This window comes from Triturus cristatus, chromosome 4_1 (assembly GCF_964204655.1).
Source record: "Triturus cristatus chromosome 4_1, aTriCri1.1, whole genome shotgun sequence".
Taxonomy (NCBI): Eukaryota; Metazoa; Chordata; class Amphibia; order Caudata; family Salamandridae; genus Triturus; species Triturus cristatus.
Genome location: NC_140585.1, coordinates 881133252 through 881152599, shown reverse-complemented (window position 1 = coordinate 881152599; position 19348 = coordinate 881133252). Strand labels below are relative to the sequence as shown.

The following is a 19348-nucleotide window of genomic DNA, read 5'->3' as shown; positions in this document are numbered from 1 at the left end:
CACCATCCAGGCGTGGATGGGTGCAGATGGGCTTGCCTTTGGCATGCCTATGGCGTGCAGCAGCACTCCCACTGTGTGCCTCCGCGCTGGCCTGCTCCTAAAAGAGTGAAGCAAGGAAGGAGTGCTAGAGCGTTAATCTCCACAATGGCGGCTGGGGCAGGAAGTGGGTAAATAAATCAACTGCAGTTAACCTGCCCTTTCCGCACAATCAGCTTCTCTGCGGCGGATCAAAAGGCACAATTAAAAATGAGACCCCCATTCCCCTCAACACAGCCCCTAACTGTTAAAATATTCTAAATGCAGCATGTAATGGAAATAAAAGTAGAATTAACACAAGCAGGCGGCATGTGGAGCGCTGAGATCCATATGTTATGTGATGTTCTGCAGGGACAGGAAAGGCTAGTAAAACTGCATTTGAAGGATGCGTATTTCACGATGCCTATGGAGGCAGATTATCTGAAATATCTCAGATTCAGATGGAAAGGTGTGTTGTACCAGTTTTGGTTGTCTTCCTTTTGGGTTATCCTCCACTCCATGGTGTTTCACCGAGGTCTTATGACCCATGGTGGCCTTTTTTGAGAGACAGAGGTGATCGCTTAATAATTTAGACAACATCTTATTAATGGGTCAGGAGAGAACAGTCACTGGAACACTTACAGATGACAAGGGATCTTCTGGAAGATCTAGGTTTCATTGTGAAAGTGGAGAAGTCGGTGTTGGTACCAAGTCACACTTTAGAGTTCCTAGGTTTACAGGTCGACACTTTGCGATCATCCAGTAACTTCTTAGCCTTTCCTGAAAGGGCAGAGAGAAGGCTGGTGGAGAAGACTTACACTTTCCTGCCATTTGCAATTATAAAGAGAGTGTTGTTGAAGGTTCAGAAAGAGAAGTGCAGAAGTGCAGAATTGTCCTAGTGACCCCTTTGTGGACTTCAGTAGTTTGGTCCCAGGGGTAATGGGGCTTTCTGTAGAGGAACCTCATTTTATACCAGTACATGGGGGTTTACCCGTCGGTCCAGAAAGAAAGAAACATCCTTTGGTGGTAGAAGTAAAGTTAAACCTTCTTGTTTGGAGGATATTAGGGGTTCTAGAATATACTCTACCCTTTCAGGAAAGGATAAGGATGTAATGGATGAATCATGGCTACCATGAACTAGAAAGAGATAAAAGGGAGTTTTGTATAAATGGAGTAGTTGGTGCATGGAAAGGAATCTAGATCCAGTGAAGGCTCCTGTGACTGATTTGGCAAATTATTTAGCCAAATTATTTCAAACAGGCCAATTTTACAAGACTATCAATTGTCAAAGATCAGATGTATCAGCTGGTCATACCTTGGTGAGAGGCAACGCAGTTGGATCCAATCCTCTAATATGTAGATGGCTCGTTAGGTTTCCCTACAGGACATTAATTTGGTGTTCAAACTTTTTGTTTCATGGTCAGGTTATAATGACTTCTCTCTGAAACAGATATCTCTGAGGTAAGCAACCCTTCTATGCTTAGTATCTTTTAGAAGGGTATCAGACGTTAAAGTTCAAGAGACTGGTAACAGAGTTTACACATCAAATGGTGTACATTTTGATATTTGGAAGAGAACAAAAACTATGTCTGGTAATGCTTTCTATCCTTCATTTCAGGATTGTCTAAAAGTGTGTGCGGTAAGGTGTATTAAAGTATACGAACAAAGGATGATAGAATACAGACCTGATGGCGAAGTTAAATTGTTAATATCCTATGTGAAACCACATAAAGCGGTATCTACTGCCACAATATTTAGGTGGGTAAGGGCAATAATGAGTGTGGCAGGTATAGATTTATCCACATTTGGAGCACATTCAGCGACAGGGGCAATGGCTAGCAAAATGCTTTTGGCTGCTGGAACCCTTTCTGAAATCATGAAAGTGGCAGATTGGTCAAATGTGAATACCTTTGCAAATTCCTATCTAAGACCATTGAAGCATGTGAGCAATATAGTTATGGAAAGATTTAAACATGCATAATGAAAGCCTACAGGCTTGTAATGAAACAGCGATTCTCCAATTAACATGCAGAGAGAATCTTGATTCATTAAAGACAACAAAGGTTATCATTATTCCACCAACCGCACCCTATCTTTATATGTAAAATTGTAAAATAGAAAAGATTATGTTTAAAAGAAAGAAAGGAGGGGATGATTATTTCCCTACAGGAAGTGTAACTTTGATGTTAAACTGTTCTTGTGGATAAGATGTGTTTCTCTTTAATTCTATTCACATGGAGAGAATACTATTAATTTGTTTCTATTTCTGTAGGAAGCACCCCTTAATTGGATCTCTGTGGAGGGAAAGAGGTAAAGTTGGAGCTGCTCCACATTTACTAGTAAGTTTGAGATGTTTCATCTGAATTTCCAAGATTTCTTCGTGTTGCAACCTAAAGAGGAATATAGCTGAGTGAGATGGACATATTTACCGTGTTATGATTTCAGAATGGAATTTTTTACTTTGTGATGTGTTTAAGTACTTTCAAGGGCTGCATGTGTTTGGCAGCAATAAAGGTTTATGCATAATGATAGGCTCCATTGTCTTTAATGAAATCAAGATTCAATCTGCATGTTAATTTGAGAATCACCATTCCCTTTGGAACTTGCTATAGTTCTCACTGTGCACATTGTTAGTGAGAAAGACTTTTACATTTTGACTTCTCTTTTTGTGGCTCAAAACCATTACATTTTAGGAAATTACAGGCCTCGCAACTGCAAAAAGGCTGAATAGATCAGCCCCTTACTCATTTGACATAGTAATGTTTTTTCCCAGGGAGTGTGCTTTTCAGTACCAGAGGGAATTACAGAAAAAGCAACATCCACAAATGTACTAATTATGTTTACTCACACATTTTACCAGAGCCCAATGCGACATTGGAAATGGTTATACATTTAGGCCCTCTCTTGGGGCTTAGTGGTCCAACCATCTAGTGGCTGGGTCAGCAGGGGCACTGCTTCCACAGCCCAATAGGGGCAGCACAACCAACCTAGCATTCCCCACTAGTGAGAAGGAGAATTTGTTCAGACTATGCTTTAACCAGCAAGGCTGTAGATCTTTTGGCAAAGATTTACTTCTGGCTTGCCATACATTGGAGTTCAGGAGGACTAGTCAGCAATATTTTTTGTTTGTTTTTTCAATGACAGACCATCAAAAAAAGGAAACATTCCTGAAGTGCTGGGAGTTTTCTTCAAGGGTGTGGCAAACTTTAAGTAGGTCCAGGCCCACCAGAATGTGCTTGTTGTGTCAGTCATGAAAGGAGCTGACAAGAATGATGTTAGAGGGGCTGCCCAAAAAAGGGATGTCAAGTGAAATATTTTATAAGGCACTATAAAACCTTAGCTATCCAAGTCCCAACAGCAAATACAAACACAACATAAGGCTCCAGTGCTAAACCTATCCTGACTATTTAACGTTCATAACTTTGGTCAGAGGTCATTCCATTTGTGCCATTTTTCCTCCAATAGTTTACATTTAACCATGAGGTCTCTTACATCCTTTACCCACAAAATGTGCCTTGGTAAGAAGTGTTTCGGAATCTCCAGTGCTCCAACCCACACGGATGAATACCTTTGTACATCATCACCAAGTGGTGATGGGGAGACAGTGAAACCTCTGAATTGCCTGGCTTATGTGCTTATAGTGCATCAAACCTGCCACAACGTGAGAAAAGAAACAGAGTAAGAAATGTGGCTATTGGTTGTAGGGGTGGAAGCTCCACTCAGGCAAAAACCACTATCCTTGTCAGGGTGAACCACAAAAAAGCACTAAATTAACCTGTACTTAACCCTCTGGTTGCGCGGCACATAAGTAGTCAGGCTTAACTTAAAGGCAATGTGTAAAGCATTCATATAGCTCACAAACTGTAATAACATAAAAATACTACCCAAGAAAAATCCAAAACCAATTTAGATATACAGAGTAAATTTTACTTTAAAAAAATGATGCTGGAAATACAAAATCCAATTAGTATAACCAGAGATATTAAATAGGTTTAAGTGAAACAGCACCTGCAAGCACACAGCACCACTCCTGGTCATCTGGTCGCGGTAAACTAGGTGGAAAGTAATATTTCAGGTATGCCTTGATGGAGAAGGGTTGGATACAGGGTCCAAGTTAGTCCTACTGTAAGCTACCTTTTTAAGTCCGGCTCAATGTGCTCTGTTCACACTGGAGAAGGCCGTGAGAAGGACACTTTCAGAGTGAAGAGCAGGCCAAGCATCACAGATGGTCATTGTAGCACAAAGATATGTTTGTCGCTGGAGCTCTGCATTTGCGGTTGTCACCGGTTATGTTGCTTTAACATGAAGTGCAGGTCTCGCATTGCTGACCATTGTAGACCGCCACTGTTGGCGCGAAAAGCAGGCTTCACTGCAATTTTGCGGTGGCGTTCTTCACAGACGTTAGAGCTTCAGTGCAAAAGAGCCTGTTCACGGTCACACAAGCCCAAACTTTAGGGTTTTCATCTTTCATTTAGGAAGAGCGCTCTCTGATGCTAGCCAAGGGTCCAGGACCTGGGAGGCTCCTCTTGGAAAGCAGAGGTCAGCAGCAAGGCTCCGGTAAGTCAGTTGCTGGTCCAGGCAGGTCCACCCGCAGCCGGTCAGCTGAGCAGTTGCAGGGAGGTCTCTGAACCTTGTTGTGTCCCTGAAGCTCACACAGTAGGTCAGCCAATAGATCCTTAGGGTTACTCTAGGTAGCCTGGGAGCAAGGCAAGCAGGTAAAGTCTTCCTTCTTCAGACAGCAAGGCAGTCTTTCCAGCAGCAACTCAGTCCTCTGGCAGCAGTCCTTCTGAATTCTCTACAGGTCTACGAGTGTTTTGATGAGTGCCACTGGAGGTACAATACTTATACCCGGTGCCAGCTTTTGTGTCTGTGACACCTGTCATACCCCACACTGGGGTCTAGAAAGTTCTTCTCCTGGTCAAGGTTCCTAACTGTCTGGACTAACAAAAGACACAGCAGGCCTGATGTCAGGTTCCTTTGAGTGTACTGTGGCCAAAGCCTTTTGAAGTGTAGGTGGGGCTGGGCACACGTCCTCCCCAGCCATCCTGTCCACAGCTAAACCCCTTTTGTGTTACTGTCTGGAAGCAATACACAGACCCCCAACAGCAGCACCATTCACAGTCGTGTGACCCAGGACACTGGCAGATAGGCACAGTTGGCTGGGAGTAGGAAATCCCAATGTCTTCAAGTGGAATTTTCAAAATTGTAACTCGTAATCCGCCTTCACCAATAAAGAGGATTTAAAAGTACAAGTCATTTGTGTGTAACCAGCATATCTCTATCTGCTCCCAATCTAAAGTTAGCACTTATTAAATTTAATAAGGTTACCCAGTGTTAGTGAATGAGAGAGATAGGCCTTACAGCATTGAAAAACAACATTAGGAGTTTTTCACTGTCAGGGCATGTTTAACTTATATACACATGTCCTACCTTTTTAAATACAATGCACCATGCCCTATGAACCTCTAGGGCCTACCCAAGGATTTCTAAGCATTAAAAAGGAAGACTTAGGCCTGGCAAAAGTATTATTTTGCCAGGTCGAAATGGCTATTTAAAACGGCATTACAGGCTGGAGTGGCAGACCTGAGACATGTTTTTAAACTACTGCTACTGTGAGTGGGACAATGAGTGTTGCAGGCCCACTAGTAGTATTACATGTAAAGGCCCTGGTTACATGTAGTACTATTTACTAGGGACTTATGAGTAAATTAAATCTGCCCATTAAGGTTAGGCCAATTTTACCATGTTTGAAGGAGCGAGCACAAATACTTTAACACTGGTTAGCACAGAGTCCTAAAGCCAATAAATATAAATTCAGCAAACAGAATGGGTGCAGAAAGTTTGGGGGGGAATACCACGCCTACGATATCAGGTCTAACAGTGAGCATCCTAATATTTTTTAAGAAGCTGCAACAAAAATTGTATAATCCATACAGGACCCTACTATAGCTCTAGCTACGGTGGCCCATTTCCTTCCAGCAGGAAGAATTTAAGGTTGTCCGACTTGTGGCTATAATAGTCACAGGTCTTGATTAGAAGGTAATCATGGTCTTCTGTGTACAGGTAACTATTGGACTTTAGCTCTCTAGTAAAGTCCTAGCTTCCAAACGTTGTGAAACTTTACCAACTTTGTGCATTTTTGCTACAGCCAATGAGGAACAGATTAGCCTTGTTTATATTAATGGCAAATTAGCTATCCTGCTACCAGCCAATCATGCAAGGAATTGATGCGAACGTTAAAAAGCAGAGGGGATGTGGAAAGTTTGTGGGACTCCACTGCATGACAAAGCACCTGAAGCACATGGTTTGTTCTTAAATACATAGAATACTCTACTGGACAGGAAAGAGTCAAATCAATTCTGTGAATTTACCTATACCTCTCCAACAATTGTAGCCAAATGCCATTATCAATGCTGTTGAAAGTGACCAAGCTTTATGAAACACCAACAGTGCCCTGGCCCGCCAGTCTCAAGAAGATGCTCTTAGACATCAAATAGAACCATCTCAGTACTTCAATACTGTCTAAACCCAAATTGAAGCTCCCCGAGCAGGCCAAGGGCTTCGAAATGTAATGTACATTATGTTACCATCTTCTTAAGATCTTGATGGGAAAGGGCCTCTACAACTGGCCTGTAACTGTCTAGCTTTACTGGGGTCAAAGAGGGCTTCGCTAACAATTTTTTCACCCATGTCTATTTCAAGCTCTTAGGTACTCTGCCCTCCATTAAAGAGTTATTCACAATTTGGCTCCTCTGATGTCATTTTGCTGGCAGAGGAGAGAGGGAATTTCCTGACATCAGTTCTCCTATATGTCAGGGTAACCAAGCGTTGGGCAGACGTGGCATCTGCTTATTTTGGCAGATACCCCATTACCACCTAACTCTAAATAAGGCCCTTAATCCTGTGCAGGAGAACATTTGTTTCTAGGATGGAAATGAGAAAAGAACACCCCCAAAATGTGTAGGAATGTAAAGGTGGGATGTTCTCCATGGGGAAATACTTTCCCCATGGATTGAAAAGACAAGTTTTAAAATTAAATTGCACTACTGTGATATATTTTCACAAGTGTAAATGTAAACTATATATATTTAAACATAAATGAATGTCTTTCCATAGTCATAAATGTGATTTCACAAATGTTTCTCAGAATTACCCAAGAGAACCTGCAGCTATGGCAGCTTACTAGGTGTACTCCTGTAAAACTATGTGAAGTCAGCATGAGAGAGTGCAATCTTGTAAGTTATGTCCAAATACCTTCTTTGATATAATGTGTCATGCATACAATTTTGGAGTAGGCACAGCAGACACAAGTAGAATGGTAAGGGAGCAGAGAGGATTCCATGAATGATTGTGGCAATAAGGCTATGTTACAAGAAGAAGGAATATATCATCAGGGTTTTTCATACAAAATTCAATTATTGTTTTCAAATGTCTTTAAAATATTTTAAAACTTACCTTCTCCACCAGAGTTACTAGTTGTTCTTCTAAAAGAAGAACACTCTCTACAGAGCTCTGCATGACTGAAGCAGTCCTTTTATCTAAGGTTGTTAAGGCCTCTTCCGGGATGGGATAGCTTGTGGGTAGAATTGACAGATCCTGAGCGCTTGTTGTTTGTCCATTCAGCAATTCTTGACCAATGTCCAGTTGGTCCACAGTCAGATCTTTGGCAATTAGGTCTTTGGGGTCAATGTTAATTTCAGGCCGGGGTTTCTTCTTCTTATAATCTTTTCTGGTATCCTTCAAATCCTTTATCAGAAAAATACAATAGATATACGTGAGAGGTAAGCAGGCAGGAACAAAGAAACAAACACAGTAAGATGTGCTCATGACTCATGCAAGGCAAAGTTTCAAGTGTGTCATGTTGCCGCTGCCCACCCTCAACAATGGTAGTAAATAGAATATTTCTTTCTTTGGATTTGCATATATGGTTAATGCCATGCCAGTTTTTTGTGTGTAATAGTTATAAACATAAAAACTTACCCTGAATCAGAATATATGGGGTTAAATTCACATATTGCGAGAAAATCACATTGAATATGCTCGTGTTTGTTAGTATAGCCACTTTCCTCTGTCACATCACTACACACTATTGCATTTTGTGAGACGGTAAGTAGTGTTTTTCTCATGGTAGTAACACTTACGTTTATTTTCACTGACTAGTATTTATGTATATGGGCTTCAGGTCACACTCGACTATCCGTCCCGTTCACTGTTTCTCCTTTTCATACCTTCCAGTGACTTAGTTTTCACCCGTTGTGTCTCCCTTCTCCTAGGCTTCTCCCTTGCCAAAGCTGGAGTGTAATCCCTCCTACTTCAGGTGTTGGTTGGGAATCCAGGTGTATTTTGGGTCTAATAACAGTCTGCCTCCACTCTGCTCTGGGTAAGACAGTATTTAAACCTTTTGATACTATATAAATATATGCATTGCTTTGGTGCTTTCCCCACTGATTGCACTTGTTCTCCCAAGGTGGAGAAGCTGTCAACTATTGATAATTTGCCAATGACGCTTTGCTATCACATTCCAGTCTGCGTTTTCCAGCAACCAGCCGCAAGATCAAGTTTCTGTTTTTTCCCTCTCCCTCACATCATTAGGTCGAGCCTGGGCAGCACATGCGCTGCTCTGCGAGGCATGTTGTATTCAGGTATGGACTTGAAGCTCTGCCTATTTTCTGCCTATCTTTTCAATTGACTCCTGTTACTGTCCATTTTAAATGACTGCTTTTGCTTCATGAATAGGCTTAGTAGTCCCTCCACAGTACCGCCTTGTCTACATTTGTACATAAGGACTGGCCTTTTTACTTGTGTTGTTACGCAGTATGTTTTATTTAGTCTGTGAGCACTATTTTCTTAAATGATTTCCTCCTATTCCACCCATGACATGCTTTCCCGAAACGCAGCAATGCGCCCGCTTTTATATTTTTTTAGTAATGGCAGGCGCGTCATATTTACAAAACCGCTTGTTTAGAAATGGCAGCGTCATCAAAATCACAAAACCAGCTTGCACCTTTTAATTGATATTTAATTTTTTTGTGCCAGCTCGGTCCGCTTTAACTATAGCGGCCGCGCTCCTTTCTTTATTTCCTTTGCTACGGCGGTCCGCTTTAACTATAGTGCCAGCCATCTCTTTTTTATCGGAGTTCTAGCCAATTGTGGCCACATGCCTGGAGTGGGGAGCAGCGCATTTTGCACATAAAGGCGTACTGCTGCCATTGGCTAGTACTCTGTACTCCCGGATCTTCTGTGCTGTGCCCAACACCACCTCACCCCTCCCACTTGCCGGCCCCCACCACCCCTACAAGGTCAAGGTCGAAACTTTAAGCTATTGTCATTGCAAAAACAACGCCTTTTATTTATGTGTTAGTTTTCTAAACAGATGAATAAAAGGCATTGTCAATTACAATGCCAATAGCTTAAACTCTCCAACATGTGAGACTTATTGCACTGCAAATGCTTGTTTTTCTCTTGCACTCAGGTCCTCTTCACAAGCCTTGAGATCACTACAGGGAAACCGACCCATGGAAGGAAAAGGAAAGACAGACCTCAAAATTCTCAACGCAGTCTGAGTTCAGGTCGTGACAGGATACTGACAATATATCAAGTATGGCTGCCATGATTAGGCAAGAAAAGGCCAGTTATTATGCCAGGGCCACAAATGTGTGAGGAATGGACAGAACTGCAACCAGGTGTGATGAAAAAAGGGACATTCTGGAATTCTCTTAGTGAGTGATAATTGGTGATGTAGGAATATTTTTTTTCACTAAATGAACACTTTAAATCCATCTCGTACAGTATACCTCTTTAGGACGATGTGCTGAAGAGATTGTGTTGGTCATAATCTGCCCAGTCTCTGAGGTTTCATCCTCTTCCTTTACTTCCACATCCATGATGGGTTCGCTTGACACCTCATGCTTCAAATTTACCTGAAGAAAATAAAACATTGATTTTACATGTAGTAAAAGTACATGTTGGCCCTCCACTCATACCCCTGCTCTTCTTCCTCACTGAGGCATATCTAGTTTTCTATTATTACTAAGAAAGTAGGAGATTGGTATAATGATGGCCAGTAAGTATTCTGATTGCATAGCAGTGTCAGGTGCTATTGGCCAACCAAGGAGGACACCCATAATGAGGGGCCCCTGTAACATAAACTCAAATATTGAGATAGCTGAACACAAACTCGATTTGTGGTCTGGAAAAAAGTCACAGTAGCATAAAGCAAAGATGCACCAAGGGTATATGAGGAGCTGCAGCTGGACGATGACCATTTGATTAGCAATTTTTGGAAGCAGCTGTAAATCGATTATCGGGATCATTTCATTGGTGAAGTATCCTCTGGCTGCTGTTCAACTGTTCACCATGGTTATTACGATGAGTCAAGATGGCTGCACTGTTCTCAAGCAATAATTCCAATATGGCACCACTATGGCATTCTTACTTAGGAACACAACTTGACCAGAAATGCATTTGCCTTGCAGTTAAAAGCATGTATTATCTCCTAGAGACTTCAGTATCCCCGTACGATAACCTCCACTGAACTATGAGTACCCAGTCCCTCTAAATGAAGGGTAGTGCCTGTGCACTCACATATACAAACACTTTTAGATTCCTGCACAATTTCTGACAGAGAGTGGCCACAGACTTAGTACACATAAGATTCAGAACAGTTGGATTGGTCTGAACAGCTTCATACACTATTTGTCCTGTTGGCTACAAACAACGTTGTTTCAGTAGCCAGTTGGTGGGCGACTTTAACAGGTATTGGCAAAGCCAACCGGTATGTGTTGCATGCAGCCTTACCACATTAAAGCAAGATGCACAGGAGGGAGGCAGCATGGGTGGATAGAGAAAGTTATATTTGTAACGTAGTCCCTTGTGTAGTTCAAAGCAAACACTTGAGTGGAAGCAGATGGATACACCAAAACAGCCAACATCATTAGGTGAAAGATGAATACTTTGATGGGATGAGCCAAGATGTCATTGTCTACAATCTTTTACGCACAGTTACGATTCACATTGGAGACTTCCATATTGTGAGATTGTTGGCAGTACAGGGCACATGTGCATTGCACACTGGGCATGAGCACATCTGCACTGACCACTAAAGCCACCACTGACACTCTGTGTACAGTATGTTCCCCATTTACCAACCCAAATTTGGAACAGATAAAACCAGACTCTAGACAGTAGGCAATGTGAGTGCATCCAACTGTGGTTCATCCCACATGTATAGTGTGCATCCATCATCAGATGTACAGTATTCACACAAATGTGGACATAGACATCTAAAGGTGCAGATACAATCTACATCTGAAAATTACCCATTTAAATGATGTAGTAGAAATCCATATGTTGTAGATGCATATAATACGTTTATCAAACATGTCAATGAATTTATATACTAAATATATTTATATTATATTTTATAATTAAAACTTAAAAGTCTCCTCCCCAGAAGACATCAGCGCACTCAACACAACTCTACTGATAACCCAGAATTGGCTAGCATCAAATCACCTCATACCAAACACTCAAAAAAATTAATTCCTCCTAATCGCCGCACCCAACCAGTCACCTGTCATTGAAGAATGGCTAAAACACCTTACAGCCCTCAACTGCATTCTTCAGGTCATTGACTCAGTGGGTCACTGGGATTAATTCTCGAAAGAGACCCTCAACATGCAGAAACACATCAGTGCTGCCACCAAAGGGGCGAATCACCAAATGAACATTCTAAGATAACTTTAAACCATCCTCCCCCCCAACGATTTCAAGCATGCAGTGCAAGTCTTAGTGATACCCAGGTTGGACTATGGAAGTGATGCCCTTGCTGGATTGCCCAGATCCAAACTGGCACCACTAAGGGCCTCGCTCAATGCTGCTGCAAGGCTCATTACTGACTCAAACAAACTGCCACATCACCCCTGATCTGAAATCCCTCAAATGGCTCCCATAAGAAGCAAGAATTCAGATAAAAATTCCCTGCATGACACATAAAGCCCTCCACTTCAAAACCCTCCAGGTATCTTCCTCAAAAGCTGGTTCTTTCTGGAAGCTCCAGATCTTCCAGAATCTCCAACACCTTTCTTTTGAAACCACAGAGATTCTTCAAGAAGAAAACTTACAAGGGATCTTTCTCTGGGACGGCACGAGAATTTGGAACACCTTGCCCCCTGAAGTGCTCCTTATGTACAAATGTCTTCCCTAGATTCTAAGATATCCTTCTTCCCTCAACCACACTCATGACTACTTTCACCGATGACCTCTTTGTTTTCAACTTATGCAGTCCGAACTCTACCCTCGCATTTCTTGACATTGCCTATTCATACAGTCTTATTTTTACATTATGTTTTACTTTTACTGATTTTTCCCCTCTACTCCATGAACTTTGTAAAGCATGCCCTCCCTTCTCTGGGTGCCACCTATATATTGATTTTGATTGTATTGTTATCACTGTGCTGCTCTCTGTAAATCTGTAAATTGCTCTGATACCTGCAAGGGTCAAGTTTGTGCAATAAAAAACTATCTAAATAAAATAAAATAAAAATTCCTAATAATACAGCAAATAATACACCAAACTTTACTTATGTTAACATAATAAGTTAAAAGACCTAGACCACTAATTCCACAGAATGAACAACAAATCTAAATGAACTATTGGGAAGCGCACAATGGCATTGCCCGAGTCAAGCGATCCCTCCACCCCATCGCCGCATTTGCTGCATGCCACACCTGCACCGCGACCCGCGTCGGGCCAGTCAACCGCGCATCAAGGGACCCCGAGTATAGTGCTCGATTATAATCCCCGCTTGGCAATAACAATTTGTCCATCTCAAAAGCCGGGTTCAAAGCAGGCCCATACATCCCGTGATTGATAGCAGCCAACTGGGAGGCCCAATAATATCGTTTAATGTCAGGGAGAGCGACCCCCCCATCATACCACGGTAGGGTTAGTTTAGCGAGAGCAATCCACGGCCGCCCATCCCAGAACAATCGACGCTGAAGACACTCCACCTCCCGAAAATAGCGGGCCGGCACTACATCCATAGTGTTCTGCAGGGCGTACAAAAAGCGCGGCAGCGACATCATTTTGAACAACGCCGCCCGGCCGAATTGCGAGAGCGGCAGCCGCCGCCAACCCGCCACATCCGCCCTGAGGCGCTGAAGGGGGGGGAGAAGATTCCGTTCATACAGGGCCACCGGGTCCAGGGTTATAAAGATTCCCAGATACGTGAACCCCGACTGCGCAACTTGGATAGGGCACCCCCGCGGAAGGCGGGGGGCCTCCCCGGAGAGAACGTACACACAAGACTTAGCCCAGTTAATGACCAATCCGGAGTTGCGACCAAAGGAGCTCAACACATCCACCAATACAATAAGCGATTTGCGCGGAGATGCAAGATACAAGAGGATATCGTCCGCATATAGGGAGACACGATCCTCGTATTCCGGCGTCCATCGAAGGCCACACATCGAGGGGTGCCACCGCAGCCACTCCGCAAGGGGCTCCAAACAAAGCGCAAAGAGAAGAGGCGACAGCGGACATCCCTGTCGGGTGCCCCTACCCAAAACAAAGGGAGCCGACACCCGTCCGTTGACCACCACCTGTGCCAGTGGGTTATCATAAAGCAATTTCACCCAACCGATAAACCCCGGGCCAAACCCAAACTTCGCCAATGCTGCCCAAATATACGGCCATTCCAAGGTGTCAAACGCCATGGTAGCGTCCAGGGACGCCAAAATGGCCGGCTCACGGATGAATGGCGCTCTAGCGAGGACGCCATGCAGTCCCCGCAGGTTCAAAGCGGTATTGCGATGGGGTATAAAACCGGATTGATCTTGATGAATCAGGTCGCCCACAACCCGGATTAGGCGATTGACCAGTACCTTGGCAAGGATTTTGGGCTCCGCGTTTAACAAAGAGATAGGCCTGTAAGAAGTACACCGATCCCGCGGCTTCCCTTCCTTATGGATAACAACAATAGTAGCAAGACATTGGTCAGGGGGGAGGGAACCCGCCGCCTGAGCCACAAGGAACATGTCCCGGAGATACGGCGCAATCTTATCTGGGCGCAACTTATATAATTCGATGGGAAGGCCATTAGGACCCATGGCCTTACCAGAGGCAATAGAGCGAATGGCCAAAGCAATCTCATCCGGCGACGGGGCCGCATCCATCAATAATTTATCCTCATCAGATAGAGATGGCAGAGCAATGTCTCGAAGCAGTAGTCGAGAGTCTTCCTCCGATCGCTCTGAGACCGGAGAGTAAACCCCGTGAAAATACTCCGCAAAGCAATCAACAATATCACCGGGGTCCGTCACACGCACACCATCCACCCTCTCAACATCCGGCACCACTCGACTCGCTCTCTCCCTCTTATCCAACCAGGCAATCAACTTCCCGGCCTTATCACCCATATCGTACAAACGCCCCAGTTGCTCCCTGCTCATGCTCCTAGCAGATTCGGTAACCAGCGCCTTGTAGTCGGCCTGTTTACGCGCCAACACATGCAGTCTGTCATCCGTAACACCTTGCTCCAAATCAATCTCCAACTCGGTGATCTCATTTTCTAGCCGAACAACCTCCTGCGCCTCGCATTTTTTGGTATGGGAAATGAGAGACAGAGCCTGGCCCAGGAGCACCGTCTTAAAGGCCTCCCAAAGGGAGATGGCGGAAGACACCGACCCCACGTTGTCAGTAAAATAGTGTTCCAGGGACTTAACCAGGTCTGCACGGATCGTGGGGTTTCGTAGGTACCAGGGGTTGATCGGCGCCACCCTCCCCTCCGCCCCCAAGGCGATATCTAGGTGTAGCAAAAGAGGGGAGTGATCAGATATACCGCGTGCCAAGTGTCGCACTTCCCCGATCATCCCAGCTTGGGCCGCAGGCACTAGCATATAGTCAAGCCTCAAAAGACTACCGTGGGCCCCAGAGTGGAAGGTATATTGCGCCTGTCCAGGGTGTTTCAACCGCCAGCAGTCTATCAGTCCCAGGGTATCCAGAAAGCCCCCCAGCCAGTTCTGGGCCCGAGGGAGGTCCCTAGGGGGGTGTCGATTCTCAACTCCGGAAACCACCGTGTTAAAATCCCCCCCCAAGACCAAACCCCCCCCCCCGGAAGCCCAAGTAGCAGGCGCCCCAAATCAGCAAAGGTGGCCGTCTGCAGGCCCGGCGGCACGTAAACCGTGACCAGCGAAATCAGCTTACCCTCCCACCTCCCCACCAGCGCAGTGTACCGCCCTCTGTCATCATGGAGCACCTCATCCACCACCAACGGGAGAGAGGTCCTGACTAAAATGCCCACTCCCCTCGAGCCAGAGGTGAAACCAGAATGGGCCAGAAGGCGATATCCACGTCTGTTCATGGCATGGAAAGAGTTCCCTATGAGGTGCGTTTCCTGCAGAAACACAATGTCAGGCGAAATACGTTTCAAGAACTGCAGGACTACCCCCCGCTTTATCCTGTCCCCCAGTCCGTTCACATTCCATGAAAGAAGTCTCAACCCCTTACCCCCCATCCCTCCCAGCACAAACTATCCCCCTCCCGGAGAGCACAATCATAATAGCACAACAAAAAACATTACCCCGTCTTGTGAAACAAACAAACAAACCCCAACCCCACCCCATCAACCCCAACAGAACTCCCCCCACCCTGCACCCCTGCGTGAGCCCGAACAGCCCCCCCAACATGCAGTGTGCCTGTCGCCCCAATATGAAACTCACTACAGAAAGGACAAAAAAAAAAAACCCTGAAGGAGGAAAGGGCCCCAGCAAGCCCCCCGCAACCTCCAAATACCACGGGGCAAAGAGTTACAAACTGGAGTCCAGTGCAGCCACAGGTGCAAAACGTTACCAGTCCAGTCCATCGACAGGATCACAGTTCCATTCCTACTCCGTCAAACCCTCTCCGCTCTCCGCCATCCGACCTTTCCGACCTCGACTCCTGGGTAGGGCGTCCAGTCACTCTCCCACCGCCTCCGGCCGGTCGAAGAAGTGTGAGCGACCATCTAACTCGACCCGCAGCTTAGCCGGGAATAGCATCGCATACTTCAACTCCATGTCTCTCAAGCGCCGTTTGATGGCCGAGAATCCCATCCGTTGCTTTTGAACCGCTTGCGTGAAGTCTGGGTAAAAGCTAACATTAGAGTTCTCAAATTTTACTGGCCCAGTCACCCTCGATGCCTGAAGGATAGCGTCTCTATCCCGAAAATTAAAAAGTCGGGCAATGATAGGCCGCGGGGGGGCACCCACCTTCGGCGCACCCCCTGGAATCCTGTGGGCCCGTTCCACGGCGAAGAACTTGCTCAGCCCTTTGGGTGCTAGATGAGTCACCACTAGATCCTCCACAAAAAGATCAACAGCAGACTCCTCCGATCGTTCGGGCACCCCGATAATACGGACGTTATTCCACCTGGCCCTGCTTTCGGAGTCCTCAAGGCGACGATCAGTCAGGTCACTGGCGAGCTACAACCTCCGCACCGTCGTCTGCAAAGCGGCCACATCTACCGTTAGGCTCGACGCCGCTTGAGTCAATGAGTCGACCCGGTCATTAGTTTTGGACAGGTCTGCTCTGACCAAAGTGACATCAATCAACACCGAGTCCAATTTATTAGCCAAGGTATAAAATTGCTGGTTCACAGTCGCCTTCATCTCCTCAATGGCCCCCATGACATCCAGCAGAGTCAATTCGGATGATGCGCACGAGGCCTCCTTGGGCGGCTCAGGCGATTTACGTGATCCACTAGGGGATCCCTTTGGCTGTGCATAGCGGTCCATATTGTTGGCCTGGGAATAGGCTCCCCTCCGGGTAGACTTGGGTTTCAGCTTATCACCGTCCACTCTCGTCGTCATCGTCGGCGACCACCAAGGTCAGCACCCGGAGGAAGGCCAGGAGATCAGGGCCACCAACTGAAATAGGCCCGTTTACAGTTCAAGAATCAGGCTATGCACTCCGTCCTCGGCGCTGCTCACCCAATGTCCCGACGTCAGTTTCCGCAGATCAACACGAAACCGAAAGTGAAAGCACGGGGTCCGGGGCTGGCCCAGCCTGGCATGCCGCTGTTGTTCACTTCGCACCCGGACACTTCACCAACTCGAGTTCGGGACCAAGGCCGAAGAAGGCCGCAAACTTCAGATCGCCACAAAACCGGTTCCCGGAGTCCAATTTCGATTTGGAAAACGAGTGGCACCTTAGCGCAAGATCATAAAGAGAAGCCCATCGAGAAAACCAGGATTATGACAGGATAGACGTGGGAGGTTGCGGAGGCCCTCGGGAGCCACAAGCCTACGTGGCCATCTTGGTTGTGCGCTAGGCTCCTCCCCCCAGTTATATTGTTAAGACTGCATTATTTCATGAAACAGTGGAAGGATAATTATATACCAGACACACTGTTGGAGCAACCTTGCACGCACACACAATACCACAGTAAACCCACCTCATATACAATGCCTGGAGGATTTAAACCCTAGATATACTCTTAGGTCAGGTATAGATTCATCCTAAAAGCTTTGAGGTCTGACTGTTGAGACCGGCCAATCTCTGGCATCCTCACAGCATCCTCTCAACCCCAAAACAACTGTGGCAAGATGGTGCTTAACCTGGTTAAGATGTGCATGCTCACATGGCACCAGACACTCACGGTAACATCATTGTCCTGCTTCAGTGCCAGCTTCTTCTTCGAGGTCCGGTCCTTCTTGGAGCTGGTCAGCTGCTGCAGCACCTCCTCTACCCCGTGCTGCAGCAAGTGGTCCGTCAGCTCCTTCAGCAGCGCCATCTGGAAGAGGAGAGAAGAGTGGTTCCCCAAGCATTTTTTGTACAACTTTAAACAAAGTTAATCTCAATTTTTAGTAAAGTAAAATGTTTCGTCACCATGATGTGTTTCTCTGCAGGGAAACCCCTCTAATCTCCAGGCAGGTAATCTTTGGGGTGCATTTTACTGACTGGCCCCCCGGACACATTTACCTCGGACCATCAAACCTTTTCATCACACGTACCGGTATTTCACTGTAAGTACTGTACAGTGTTTGCTTTGCCACAGCTGTAGCTGGGAATACACTCTAAAGCAGCATCCTGCTCACATAAGTTTCCCTTTAAAAGGAAATTAACACATTAATTTGCTCTTGCCGGGACAAAATAACACTGGATTGCTGCTGCCCATTCAGTTCATATATGTCCTATATATCTGCCTTGGCTGTACAATTCCGTGATTTTTGTAACGTTTACATCCCTTGTGCAGTTTGCCAGAAGATTGATCCATTCTATTTAGATACCTAAAGTAAACAATAACAAAATTTTAAATTGCCTTTGCTCCAAAAAGACTTCCAATCTTATAGAGTGGTAAAATATTGTGTAATAAGATGCAGTAGATCACTGGACTTCACTCTAATGAAGAAGCATAACCTACAGACACACGTCAAAAGCCATGCTAAGAGCACCAAGCACCAACTCATGCTCCTAAGCTGCACCTAGTGCCACTGAAGATGGCCTCCATGCAGCTGTGAGACTAGTTTCAGGTACAAACGCTCTGATCCCAACAGCTGCCACTGATCTGGAAGTTTATTAAGACTGGTTTGTATCATTAACAAAGCCTTCCATGCAGAGACCACAAAAGCTGGCTATTTCTGGGGGACATCATCTGCCTAATAAAGACAAACAGTCTATGCCTTGAAAGACCAATCTTTAAAAAAGGTAAAACATTCTCTAAGTCCTTCAAAAGGGATTTCTCCAAGATCTAAAACTTAATTTCTCTGTAGATCCTAATTAGCACTTCCTGTGGAAGATTAAGGTGAAAACATCTTTCTGATCACCGATTTCAGATGGAACATTTGTCATATTCAGAGTAAAGTACAGATTCTCTGAAAATAGGTATTTACTCATTGTTTGTATGTAGTGCTTGGTCTTGCTTTGGGATAACATTTAGGGGCCGATTCTGATCCTGGACTTTTATTTTACATACAAATCGGATCCGTATTTTTTTCCATACAAATCGTACAAGTCCCTTCCAACCCGTGTAGTACGATTCGTACGGGAAAAATACATACAGATCGGCCCAATCCTTACAAATCGGATCGGGAAAAGCTGTACGACACGGACTTGTAAAAAAGACCATACAATTTGTAAAAAGGCTGTACAACCCGTCAAGTACGATTCGTACCGGGTTGTCAGCATGCGATTTGTATGGAAAATAGCCTGTATACGGGGAACGACTCGTACCGGGCTATGAAGCGAACCCCTATACGCCTCGTACCCTGGTATGACTCGTTCTGGAGGTACGACGCGTACCGGGGTATGGGTCGTATAGGGGTATGAGGCGTACAGGGGTCCCCCCACATGCGA

The 19348-nt window shown here is 45.2% G+C and overlaps 1 protein-coding gene across 1 annotated transcript in view; it reads right to left on the bottom strand.

The window, feature by feature from the left end:
* Positions 1 to 19348, bottom strand: part of LOC146855703 (uncharacterized) — a 1104791-nt gene that overhangs the window by 484653 nt on the left and 600790 nt on the right. Inside the window, exons 64-66 of the mRNA XM_085653597.1 lie at positions 17652 to 17786; positions 9810 to 9935; positions 7471 to 7761 (exon numbers count right to left, since the gene is read on the bottom strand). Coding sequence (XP_085509723.1) covers positions 7471 to 7761; positions 9810 to 9935; positions 17652 to 17786 — 552 coding nt within the window. The remainder of the gene's footprint in view (positions 1 to 7470; positions 7762 to 9809; positions 9936 to 17651; positions 17787 to 19348) is intronic.